We start from the raw sequence: 12,663 nt of genomic DNA, 5'->3' as shown, positions 1-12,663 counted from the left end.
CATTTGAGCAGTAATTGTAACTACAGATCCCAGCACCCATGCCCCAATAATGAACCCTCTTTCAAAGCTAGTAGATCCTTACCTCTTGTCATCTTGATCCAAATTCAATTGCATGGTTGTTGATGCCAGACAAAAACAAAAGTACCCAGCAAGTGGCAGATCTGTGGTGGGAAATGCCTTGGGAAATGGCAGAAAGGTCAGATGGCCAGATAGTTTGAGCTGACATGAAGGCTACAGTAAACACTCACATAATCACTCTTTACAACATGGTGAGCAGGAAAGTATCTCAGGGTTCCACTTCTGTCAGCTAAGAACAGGAATCTGAAGCTACAGTGGGAACAGGTTCACACAGAGTGAAGATTAGAAAAACAACAGGTGACATTTTTCCAATGTTCAACTGTCCACTTTCCTGTGGCCACTGTAGCCTCAGATTCCTGTTCTGTCTAAAGACTAAACTCTAGAGACTGTTGTGCATGAAAATCCCAGACGTTTCTGAAATATTCAAACCAACCTGTTTGGCACCAACAACCATGCCATGGACAAAGTCACCGAGATCACATTATCCCTTTTCTGATGATCGATGTGAACGTTAACTGAAGCTCTTGACCTGTATATGCATGATTTTATGCATTGTGCTGCTGCTTATAAAGTGGTATAAGTGGTGTAAAAAACTAAGTGATCTTCTGGGTGAATTGGAATGAGGTTTTCCTATTAATGAAAATAAATTGGAGATGTAGGTTATAAAAGTTCCTTGCCTTATAAAAAAGCACGCAAAGTCTGGTTACTGGTTCTTTTCAAGAAAATCTCTTCATGTGAATCATGTCCTGATTAAAACAATTTTCCAAAGCCTTCAGAAGAAAAATGCTAGAGATGCTTGAAGCTGGAAAAGGCTACAAATTGTCTAGGTGTTTATTAATCCACAGTAAGATAAATTATCTAGAAATGGATCATATTCAATAATATTACTGTTTTCCTTAGAGCTGGTGTCCTGCACAGACTACACCAGTGTTGAAGGTGGTGATAAATAACATAAGCAGAACAAAGGTAAGACCATGCTAAACTCTCTGTTCATTTGACCACTATGAGAAGGACACTATATAAGGATACTCTTAAAGGAAGGAAACTGTAGAGGAAACCGCTGCAGTACAAAAAAAAAAAAAGGCACACTATAATGTCACACTATAAAACATTTCACATTTGCAAAAGTCCACCTGAATGTTCCACAACACTTCTGGGACAAAGCTCTGACAGATGAAGCAAATGTTTTTTCAAGAATTGCACAATATTGTAGAAAAAAGACACTGTACACCAAAACCAAAAATTTTTATCCCAAATGTGAAGCATGTTTGTTGGCTCAGTGCTTGGACAGTCTATTAAAATGATCAAAACTTTTGCAGGACAATATCTGGGTAGTTGTCCATTACCTGAAGCTTAATTAAAATTGAATGAGACACTAAACCACATAAATATTAAAACAGAAACGTTTATACTATGAGTCAAAAAAACTTTGTGTTTTGACATCACAGAAATGTAATTCATACAAATCCCAAAATAGCCCAGCATGGGTTGTCTGTGGGAAGCCCACACTTTGGCATGATCACACACATCCCATGTGGGACCTCTGCGGGCTAGACTGCAACGGGCCAATACCTATTTTATCCACATTGGCCCAATGCAGGTTTTCTGTGGGAAGCAGCACTTATCCATATCCACCGAATATCCAGGCATATCCACTGAATCCCATGCAGGATCACTGCAGGCTAGCCTGTATCGGCACATCATGGGATGCCCATGTCGGGCCATTAGAGATTTGTATATTGTCATGACATTGGCCCCACTGCGTTGCTCTGATACGGGCAGCCCACAACAGGCCACTAGGGATTTGCACATCGGGGTGACATTGACCCAAAAGCATTGGCTCATTCAGGGTTTGAACATCATTCATTGCCCATGTTGGGCCAATGCTGTGGGGTCAGTGCTACACTGATGTGCAACTCCCGAGTGGCCTGATGTGGGCATGTTTGTTGGGGTGGAGGTATTGCTGCTAAAGATGGTTTTACCAGCTGTTAAACACAAGTTCACACACTTTTCACTGCAGTTAATTAGTGTGATTAATAAAGACGTCAGTTGTTTACGTGTTACCAGTTTAGGCAGAATATGTTGTCCATTATTATGACTTGTATGAAGATCAGGCCACATTTTACGGTGTGTAAAAGTAATTAATGTAGACATGTTCACGTCATAGGTTTCTGAGTGCGCTTACTGACAAGGAGAAATTTTTGCTTTTGCTTTTATAATGCAAAACTCCAGTTCAAATGAAAAAGTTACACTTAGAATTTCATAGAATATGGTTAAACATCAGTTATTCTCAATGTGCTTACATTTTGTAGCCTAGGGCCAGTATATCAGGAGGAAATGTGGACTGGGCATTGCCAAAACCAGTTTGAAATCCACTGCTCTGGTGTATATGCAGCTAAATGCCCAGTGCTGGATAAAATTTAACTATAGCATGAACATGGCATATGGAGTAGCAGACACTACTGCATCTGCGTCACAAGTGATTTTACTGCAGTGTTTTTTGCTGTTCTTGCCCTCTAGTGGCAGCTCATCGTCACTGCAAGCCATTTTAGAAGTAAAGTAATGCATAAAGTAATGGTAATGGTACAAGTACACAAGATAAACAAGTAAAAGTACACAAAATATAGAAGAAATGAAGAAATGCAGTAATATGTTTGAAAATAGCTTGTAGAAATTGGGGATTTTTCTCATGAAATGTAAGTAAAACAGTAACAAAGTAATTGTACTTTTCTTTTTTTACTTTCACCTCTGCTATACATTCAATCCATCATGAACAGTAAAAAAATATTTTATTGAACATAAACATACATTCGCTTCCAGACATTCCACAAAGAACAAATAAAATGTGCTTTTTTTCTTCCCACAATCAGGCTAGCTGGAGTCCAGCAAGCAAGTACCATTAAAGAGAGACAGGCAGCATGAAGGTAGTTTGCTAAGTGCCTCAGGGACACATGCAAACACAGAGTGGAAAGAATACTGCACTAGAAAAGTTACACACATTCACAGTTTGATAAGAGAGGTCACTGGGAAAAGCTTTACACATGACAGCACTGCTTCCCAATCCCATCTGTGATCAAGCAGCAGCAGAACAAAAATGAAGGAAACTATAAAGTTCACAATGTGTGCAAGTGAAAGAGACTAAATCTGAGGTTATGGTAGTGCCTAATATTTTCTAACGTCACACGGTTTTCTGAAGGAGTGCATGAGATTAAACTGAGTATTGCACTTAATTTTTTGTATATCATGTTATTGCTGATAGGGGAGTTTATGCTAGTACGCGTGTGCTAGGTCATGTAGCGGGTGATGGCTCTGAGTGCATAAAGCAAAGCTGCCTGCAGTCTGGCCTCCATCAGCAGCAGATTCACATGAACCTACGGGGAGGGGGAGAGAGGGAGGAAGAGAGAGAGAGAGAGAGATCAGTACCATCGGAAATTCAGTTTTATCTTCATGACATTTCTAATCTGTGTCTCTTTTGACTATCACTGATCTGAACAAAATGAAGCCTACTTAAAATCCACCTCATATAGCTAAGCTTTCGACTATTAGATCAAGTATGAATGAATTTCCATTATACTTTGTGATAGAAACATCTGCAGGGCAGAAAGAACTGCTGCCTGGCCACATTTTGAAAGATCCATCACAAGCATTGGCATTTAGTCATCTTTGGCTGGGTTTTAAAGCAATAAAATCAAAAAAATAAACAAATTGATTCATTGACTGTGACAGTATAAGAAAAATGTGATACAATAATAAAAATCAGACAGCATAAGTGCCTCAAACTGACAGCAACAAATAATTTGGATTAAGTTAATTAGAGGAATGATGGCATTAAAGGGACAGTTTAACCTAAAATAAACTTGCTCAATTTACCCCTTAGCGAAAACTTAGAAGATTAGTCAAGAAATTTTGGTATCCAACATTTAGTACATCACTTATTTTTGACAAACTATTTCTACAAATTTCTCAGCATTTCTTCAGTACTTCTCAGTATTCACAATTCTTGAAATCATAAACCTATCACACACACAATACACCTATGAACACATGAAGCTTGGAGAAAACATTTTCATTTCTGCTGTCTTTGAATCATCACACACACATCCTCCCTGCTGTGTACCTTTTCTGAATGACGGAACTGTCTCCAGAAAGTGGAATACATTCTAAATGTCGTCTTCTCCGGATGACAGGCAACAGTCTTGATATACACCTTCATATTACGTTCCAACAGCTGGTTGACCTCACCGTAGTCATAATCATCATACCTGCACACACACACACATCAAAAAATTCACAAAAACATCCATATTATAAGAGTGAATGCATTTCCAGCTTCTGATACAATTTTTTTTATTACTTTATTACATTTAATCCTAAAACAGACCATGGTTTTCCTATTTCACACCTGTACTGAGAACATCTCGAGGTTTGGCTGCTGAGGAGCTGTGCTATCATTAATATGTAACTGACCTGATGCCATATATGCAGTGTATATAGTTCCAGAGAGCTTTCCGGAGGGTGGAGGTGTCCACATCTGTGTGCATGGCCATGGTGCGATATGTCAGCGCACACACCACCTGGAACTTCTCTTCCAGCAACTGAGCCATCTCTCCATACAGCCGGTTCATCAGAGAGAAGCCATGGTCCTCCCACGAGTAGTCCTGCACATTAACACAAATGAAGATGAGCTCTGAGAGGGAGCATTAACCACATTTAGGTCAAAGATTTGAAAAACATTCAGTTTTGCACATTTGAAGAAAAGTAAGATACTGAGAGAAAAAGTAATTTTCTCTAGAAAGGACAGCAGATGGACACAAAAATTATAGACCTCATCTTTGCTCTACATACAGTCGAGTTTTATGTGTGCGCCTGTGTGGGCTGTACCTGAGCTCTCATGGTGGGTGGTGCCTGCTCTCCTCTTGGACTGAAGTCCTGATAAATGAAATCTGGATCCTGGACAAACCGTGAGACAGAATCCGGGAGGACAGAGCGGCCCACTGCGATGAAGAAAGAGAAAACCTCAGTGTAAAGTCTGTGTGTGTGTGTGTGTGTGTGTGTGTGTGTGTTTGTGGGTTAGCGCCATAACAAAATTTGTTACTTAATAAACTAATAACAATCAATCAATTAATTACCAAAGTAATTTAAATGTTATTATATTTCCATATTCAAAGGAAAAAATCCAAATTCAGGATGTACTTCTTCAGATGGCTAACATGTCTATCAAATTACTTTTCCTAAACCTTTTGGCTAAATGACCAATGTCACTTGAGATAAGCAAAGGGCCCAGAAAAACACGCTTTATTTATTTATTTAGTGCCACAATTGATTTTACATGTAATCTGCTAACAATTTCAAAAAATGAATGTGTCACAGTCACACATATTTGTGGCTAAATCTCAAACAGTTTTTCACTGGACAAATAGTTCACTGAGTCGGTCATTCACTGAGTAAAGTGTACACCACCATTATGTTATACCTTATAAAGCGGGCATATACACTAACTGGCCACTTTAATAGGAACATCTGTACACCTGCATATTCATGCAATTAAGTTGCAGCAGTGCAGTGCATAAAATCATGCAGATACAGCTTCAGTTAATGTTCACATCAAACATCATAACTGGGGGGAAAAGTGATGTCAGTGACTTTGACCATGGTTGTTGGTGCCAGACAGGGTGGTTTGAGTATTTTATTTTTTATGAACCGCTGATCTCCTGGGATGTTTACGCACTTCAATCTCTAAAGTTCACACAAAATGGTGTGGGCGAAAAAAACATTCAGTAAGCGACAGTTCTGTAGGCAGAAAGCCTTGTTAAAGAAAGAGGTAAGAGGAGAATGGCCAGACTGGTTTGAGCTGGCAGGAAGCCTATAGTAACTCAAATAAGCACTCTTTACATGGTGAGCAGAAAAGCATCTCTGAGTGCACAACACACCGAACCTTGATGCAGATTTGCTAAAAACAGCAGATGACCACATTAAGTTCCACTCCTGTTAGCAGGAAGAACAGGAATCTGAGGCTACAGTGGACATAGACTCACCAAAACTGTCCAGTTTTTATTTAAGTGGAAATGAGTGTATTGTGAATAGAAGACATTTGAACTGCTTAACTGTGTGGTGGAAGGGCACTTGTGTCTGTGACAAAGTTTTACAATCATTAATATACTGATGCATTTAAATTCTAAATATGCTTAAATGAATCAGGCCTAATGTATAGTACACCACCTTCAGCTGGTTCCAGTAAACTTTCAGTCCTCTCTCTCTCAAAGCGAGTAACCATCTCCTCCTGAGTGAACTCCTCTTCTTGCTGCTGAACCATCATCATCTTCTCCATCAACAGCTGCACTTCATTTACAGCCTCAGTCCACTGTATGACCACCATACACATATACAGACAAGGACAAGCATGTTAGTGATTTTCACATTTAAATTAGCTTGTTAAATTTTCAGCATTTAAAGTTTGGAGTCAAAAAACCACACCTCGTGTCGATGGCCGCGGCCAACCTGGGGAGTGAGAGTGGGCTTGTTTCCGGCAGGGGAGGGTGGAGGAGACGTCTGTTCAACTGCACAGTCTGGCTCTGGGTGAATGCCACAGCCCCAGATAAAGGAGGCCAGAGAGTGGGCGTGGCTCATGACGACCACGGCTTGAATCAGCTCCGCTAATGACCAGCGAGGCTCTGCTCCTGGACACACAAGCTCCTGTGGATGGAAAGGGTGGACACACTGCTGTGAGAAACTTCCACAGAAAGAAAACCTGCCATTTGAAAAACATTTTGGAATATAGTTGTATATATCTTGTATTTAGATTTTATCCTAATAAGATTTTAACCACAAACATTTACACTTTACACACTTACACAAAATATGTCTCTAAGTAGCTGGATTGAAATCTAATTGCTGTATATTCCTACATTAGATTTTGCACACAATATCCCTAGGCTTACAAAGTAAGCAATCTAAAAAAAAAAAAAAACAAGTATTATCTATGAAATTATAGTGGAAAAACAATATAATCACTATGCACTCAATTACAACTTGTCATATACTGCCATTGTGGATGCTTCCATTACTGCCTGCATTATGCCTAATGGTGGTATAATCTGAGTGGACTTCTAACATTAGTTAATAATTCATAAGGATATTTATATTAACCCAATCATGATAGATAATCAGTAATTACTGTAATTATATTGTAAAACTGTATTCAGATTGGCTGTTTATGCTGACCTACATAATGGGATGATGAAACAGAGCCATTATTGGCCACAGCCTTGATGTGTCATACATTTTCAAGCTCAGCCCTAACTACCAGTTCTTTTATTGTCATGCACCAGAGCATGCATGCAAGACAAAACCAAAACATTCTGTCAAATTCTTTCTGCCCTGCATGTGAACACACTCTCCCCATAAACACTGTAATTCATAACTCGTGTTTCTAACAGGGAAGTTATTTTACAAGCTCCAAATAAATCTGTGGCAATGAATCAGACAATGTATTAGAGCTGTACACTGTACATTATATGATCAGAGGTTTTTAAAACTTACACCTTGTTTAAAGAGGAATGTTTATATGAGTCCTCGCAGACTCGTTATATCTTACAGTTTAAACTGGAATGACTTGACATTAAGAGAGCAAAGAACTACAGCAAAGGTGCTACCAAAATTTTCTGCCTCTCAGTGTACAGAAAGTAGTTCTCATACAACTAAAAGCCATTCTGATTTAATTTAACCTACTGCTTTAAACAAAGAAGTCTGCAAATAAAATCCAAAAAAACCATGAATTACATAACATATCAACATACACTAGTTAAAGTTTGTGGACCCACAATTGCTTTTTGAACATCCCATTCCAGATTTAGTCCCTTTACTGTTATAACCTCCACTCTTCTGGGAAGGCTTTCCACTAGATTTTGGAGCGTGGCTGTGGAGATTTGTGCTCATTCCGCCACAAGAGCATTAGTGAAGTCAGGCACTGATGTTGGATGAAGAGGTCTGGGGTGCAGTCGGTGTTCCAGTTCATCCCAAAGGTGTTCAGTGGGGTTGAGGTCAGGACTCAGGTGCAGGAAACTCAGCTTCTTCCACTCCAACCTTGGCAAACCATCTTCACAGAACTCACTTTGCACACAGGGGCGTTTTCATGCTGGAACAGGTTTGGGCCTCTTAGTTGCAGTGAAGGGAAATTGTAATGTTACATCCTACAAAGAAATTCTATACAATTGTGTGCTTCCAACATTGTGGCAACAGTTTGGCGAAGAACCACATGGGTGCGCTGGTCAGGTGTCCACATACTTTTGGACATATGGTGTGTATAATCTGGCAACATATTATGTCAGCAATATATTTGCAACATGATTTTAAAGACAGCGCTTAGGGCATTTATATAAAGAGAAGGAAGATTTCTGCAGTTGAAGTTTGTCTTTCTCCTTACTAGCACTGTTTTAGGTGTCCGTATTCAAAAACTGAAATTACTGTTCAGGCATTTGTTATGCTCTACACCCACAAAAAAAATGAAAAACAGAAGCCGCACCCAACAATATTTTGATGCAGTGAACAGCAGTATTACCGTGACCAAGTTGGTGGTATGCATCAGGACTTAAAAAAAGTCTCGAGAGCATGCGGTCAGATTTGATAGTCAGCGAGATAATGTTTTCAGTTCATTTATTACAACTCCAAAATTACAATGGACACAAATCAGGTAACTCGGGCTGCAAATTAAGGCCATTTTACACCAGAAGCAATGCTGCACGTGGCATATCACAACTGCACACATTAGTACTGTGATCACATAAAGTTCGTTAATCCATTTAGAGTCTCTGCGGGGTTTAGAACTTTCACAAATTTAAAATTTTAGACTATGCCAGAGCATGTAGCTGTTACAGTAGGGCTGCAGGCTGAAATATTACGCTGCTATTCAGTGAAGCTTCATCTCACTATATTACATCTGTCAAACACAGACATGTGCTGTCAGAGAGAAGCTTAATTAAATATTCTTCATTATTATATTATTGATTTCCAATATTAAAATTAGGCAGAAGGCACATACAAATCTTCTGTGTATACTGTGTGTATTGTGTACAAGATATGAGTACTGAAATAGCCTTTGTTTGCTTTGCTTCTACATTCATGTGCCGTTTGTTGCACATCTGTTGATATACACCTTAAAACAACTTGGCGTTGACAAGTTGTATTCATCCATTTCGTATATGGAGAGAACATGTACGTTTATGTGAGTGTATTACCTGTATGTGTGCCTGGGTGATGAGCCACGGCCGATGTGCAAGAAGTTTGTTGAGTGTCTGCAGGCGCTGGACTTTAAGGGGAGCACAGTGAATACCTCTGAGCCAGGACTCATCACCGCCGGCCAGAAGAAATGCAGAGCTATGCAGCTGCACCAGGTAGGAACACTGATGCCGAGCAGCCGCCTGCAGAAACAAAGAGAACACATTGTGACAATCATGCAAGAAAACATTTCCCACCTCAGACACACATATCAATGAAGAGAACATCAGATACAACATCTTCTCTCACCATTATGATAATATAGTGTCTCCATGACAGTGGCAAGGGCCCATCTGGCTGCAGCAAAGCATTCTGTGTGCGCAAGAAGCAGTTCAGGTAGGTGGCATGAATCCCCATTACTGCAGTGACATGATCAGCATGACTGACTGACAACAGAGTGTCTGTCAGCATCTCCTGCCCCGCTGCCTCATTCAGAATCTAACAGACATAAAGCAACACCTGGTGTAGTATAAGCAGGTTTACAGCTTTTGATTTCTACCACTAATAATAACATCCAACCATTTACGAAACTGTCACTGAATTTGACAGGCTGCTTTGAAATTCTAAATTCAAACAATTACAATCCCTCACATCAGCATTCCCTCCAAAGATACCCCCCCAAACATCACTGAGTAGGTTAGAAGTCCTGAATGTTTTCAGAATTAACAAGCAACATGATTGATATGCAAGCAGAGACTCCTCTTTGGTCTTCATTAATATGAGAGTAAGTGGCTGTCCACATCATATTAGCAACTGCCAGAATTTGAGAAAAATCACTGATCCCACCTTTAATACAATAAGACATACTTCAAATCATTTCACACACTTGCCAATGCTAAACCTGTACCATTAAAGTAACCAGCATTTATGTGGTTAACATTTAGGTCCATTGTATATCTTCTGTATAACACTGCTGTCTCATGTAGTGGAATGTTGGCTTGGTGTAGCATCGTCTTTAGGCTATTAATATGTCTGCATATTAATGTGTAGTCTTGAGAAACAACACACAAGTAAGAATTTCACTGTACTTTTGGTGTACATCCCAATGAGCTTTGACTTTAACTTGCCATTTACTTAAATAAACTGGTCAAAAAAACTGATCTTGTTTTAACTAACTGATGTCATGTTAAGATCTTAAAATACAAACAGGTACGCACATATTTTTCTGCAAATTTACATTTACATTTTACATTTAAACCTGGCAGATGCTGTTATGCAAAGTGACCTCGGAGCGCACCGAAGGGTGACACCACATAAGTATGCATAGGACAAAGCTGACAAAACTCCTGACAAATTGTCCAATACATATTTCATGCAGAATGTGAATAATGGAATCCAGGACTGTATTTCTAAGTGTGTCAAAAGTGTCTTTTTTTTTTTTTAAGAGAAGATACACACCACTTCAGCTGGAATGAAGGCACTGGGCCCAGAGGACAACGGCTGAAGGACCTCTAAAGTACCCTCCTCCTGGAAAGACAGAGATCAGAGATCATGAAGAAACATGAACAGGGAGAAAGAGAGAAAAAGAAATGGTGACAAGAAGACAACCAGAGAAAGATAAGCGGACATTGAGACAGAGAGAGGAATAAAGGGAAACAGGGAGACAAGGAGAGGAAGAGACAGAAACGGAAATAAGGACAGGAAGAGACAGGAACAGAAAGACAAGCAGATAGGCATAGAAAACAAACATGGACAGGCAGTCAGGGAGATGAAGAGACAGGCACAGGGACACAAGGAGTGAAAAAAAAGGGACAGGGAGACAAGGAAAGGAAGACTCAGGGATAGTGAGAGAGTGAAAGTTAAAAACAGGGACAAGGAGACAGAGAGAGAGAGAAACAAATCAGGGAGAACGAGACTGAGGGAGAAAAAAAAATAGGGGCAGAGACACAAGCAGAGGGTGAGACCAGAACAGGGAGATAAAGAGACAAAGAAAGAAGGACAGGGAGACAGGAAGAGGATGAGACAGGGACAGGGATTGAAAGAAACAAGGAGAGGGAGACAAGGAGGGGGGGGGAGAGAGAGAGAGACAAGGAGAGGGATTGAGCGAGACAAGGACAGGAAGAGACAAGGAGAGGGACAGAGAGACAAGGAGAGAGAGAGAGAGAGGGACAGGATGAGCAAGAGAAGACGTAATGCAGTCATCTCTTTAGACACTAAATGCACAATTCAATTCGCACAGCAATTTATATATTATAAAGACTAACAGGGAGCTTGAAATGGCGAACCAGCTGTTTTCACGTAAACATTACATTTAATAAGTTAGAGGAAATAAGATTCAGTACTTAGAAACACAGTAAACAAGCTCAAACTGCGCACCGCCTAAACTTCAGCTCCTGACTTGGAGGGGAGAGCTAGCTACTGAAACGAGAATTAAAAAGCCGATAACATGCTAAAATCCTACAGTCATCTGCTCAAAAACTCACCTTCATCAGACGAGATCATGTGCTGAAATTACGAGGTAAATAAAATGTTCTGTACGTGTCAATGTCCCTTGGAGCTATTCACTGCAAGCTAACTGGATTATATTCAGCATAGACTCAGTGCAGAAAACAGGAAGTGAACACAGGAGGGGGCGTGGTCAACCTGAACACACCGTCAACAGCTGTTGCATCATTAGCTCGAGCTGCAACGTGACGCAACCGACCTGCAACCAGGTCATATTGTGAAATCTCGCGATATCTGAAGCTATCCGCGCTTACTGTGAGTGATATTGTAGCATGTACATTAGTGTGTATCGGGTAAGTGCATTGCTGTCACAATGCTGCTGCCAAAAATGATTTCTTTTTGCAGATAATGTATTATTATTTTATGTTATTATTTTATTTTCTTACTTCATAGTGCAATTTCTTAGTTTCTATGCAAATCAGTCTATATAGTCCATACATTTTGGACTTATGATGTTGAAAAGTACTATTATTATTATTATTATTATTATTATTATTATTATTATTATTATTGTGGTTGTTGTTGTTGCATTATATTTCAAACCTTGCTTTGCATTATTATTCCAAGTGTTGCAGTGTTTGGTTATTAAAACTGTCTTATTCATTGAATGTATCATCTGTCTATTTTAAACAACTTTTTAAATCCACACACAGTTTAAATCCATTCTTAAACTTCATAAGGTTAAATCTATATTTCTGTCTAGTTTAGGCTTATCAGGTAAACTGGATCCATTTGTCTGTATTTCAATTAGTGTATGAGACTGTGTAACTTATTTAACACACAAACACACATTTACACCCAAGTAGTTAAACTACTATTTGCCTTCGGCACCTGGGGATCCTAATTATATACAGTCTTCAGTGCAGT

The 12,663-nt window shown here is 39.5% G+C and overlaps 1 protein-coding gene across 1 annotated transcript; it reads right to left on the bottom strand.

Annotated features, from left to right (window-relative positions):
• Nucleotides 1-2,850: 2,850 nt before the first annotated feature.
• sesn2 (sestrin 2) lies at nucleotides 2,851-11,945 on the bottom strand. The gene is made up of 10 exons (XM_026929886.3): nucleotides 11,775-11,945; nucleotides 10,750-10,818; nucleotides 9,601-9,789; nucleotides 9,312-9,494; nucleotides 6,553-6,771; nucleotides 6,298-6,439; nucleotides 4,960-5,072; nucleotides 4,546-4,736; nucleotides 4,196-4,340; nucleotides 2,851-3,449 (listed from the first exon to the last, which is right to left on the bottom strand). The coding sequence occupies exons 1-10, from the start codon at nucleotides 11,778-11,780 to the stop codon at nucleotides 3,363-3,365; spliced, it is 1,344 nt and encodes a 447-aa protein (XP_026785687.3). The 5' UTR covers nucleotides 11,781-11,945; the 3' UTR covers nucleotides 2,851-3,362.
• Nucleotides 11,946-12,663: the final 718 nt, after the last annotated feature.

This window comes from Pangasianodon hypophthalmus, chromosome 23 (genome assembly GCF_027358585.1).
Source record: "Pangasianodon hypophthalmus isolate fPanHyp1 chromosome 23, fPanHyp1.pri, whole genome shotgun sequence".
Classification (NCBI taxonomy): Eukaryota; Metazoa; Chordata; class Actinopteri; order Siluriformes; family Pangasiidae; genus Pangasianodon; species Pangasianodon hypophthalmus.
Note: the sequence above shows the minus strand (reverse complement) of the source record. Positions and strands in the feature narration are given on the sequence as shown.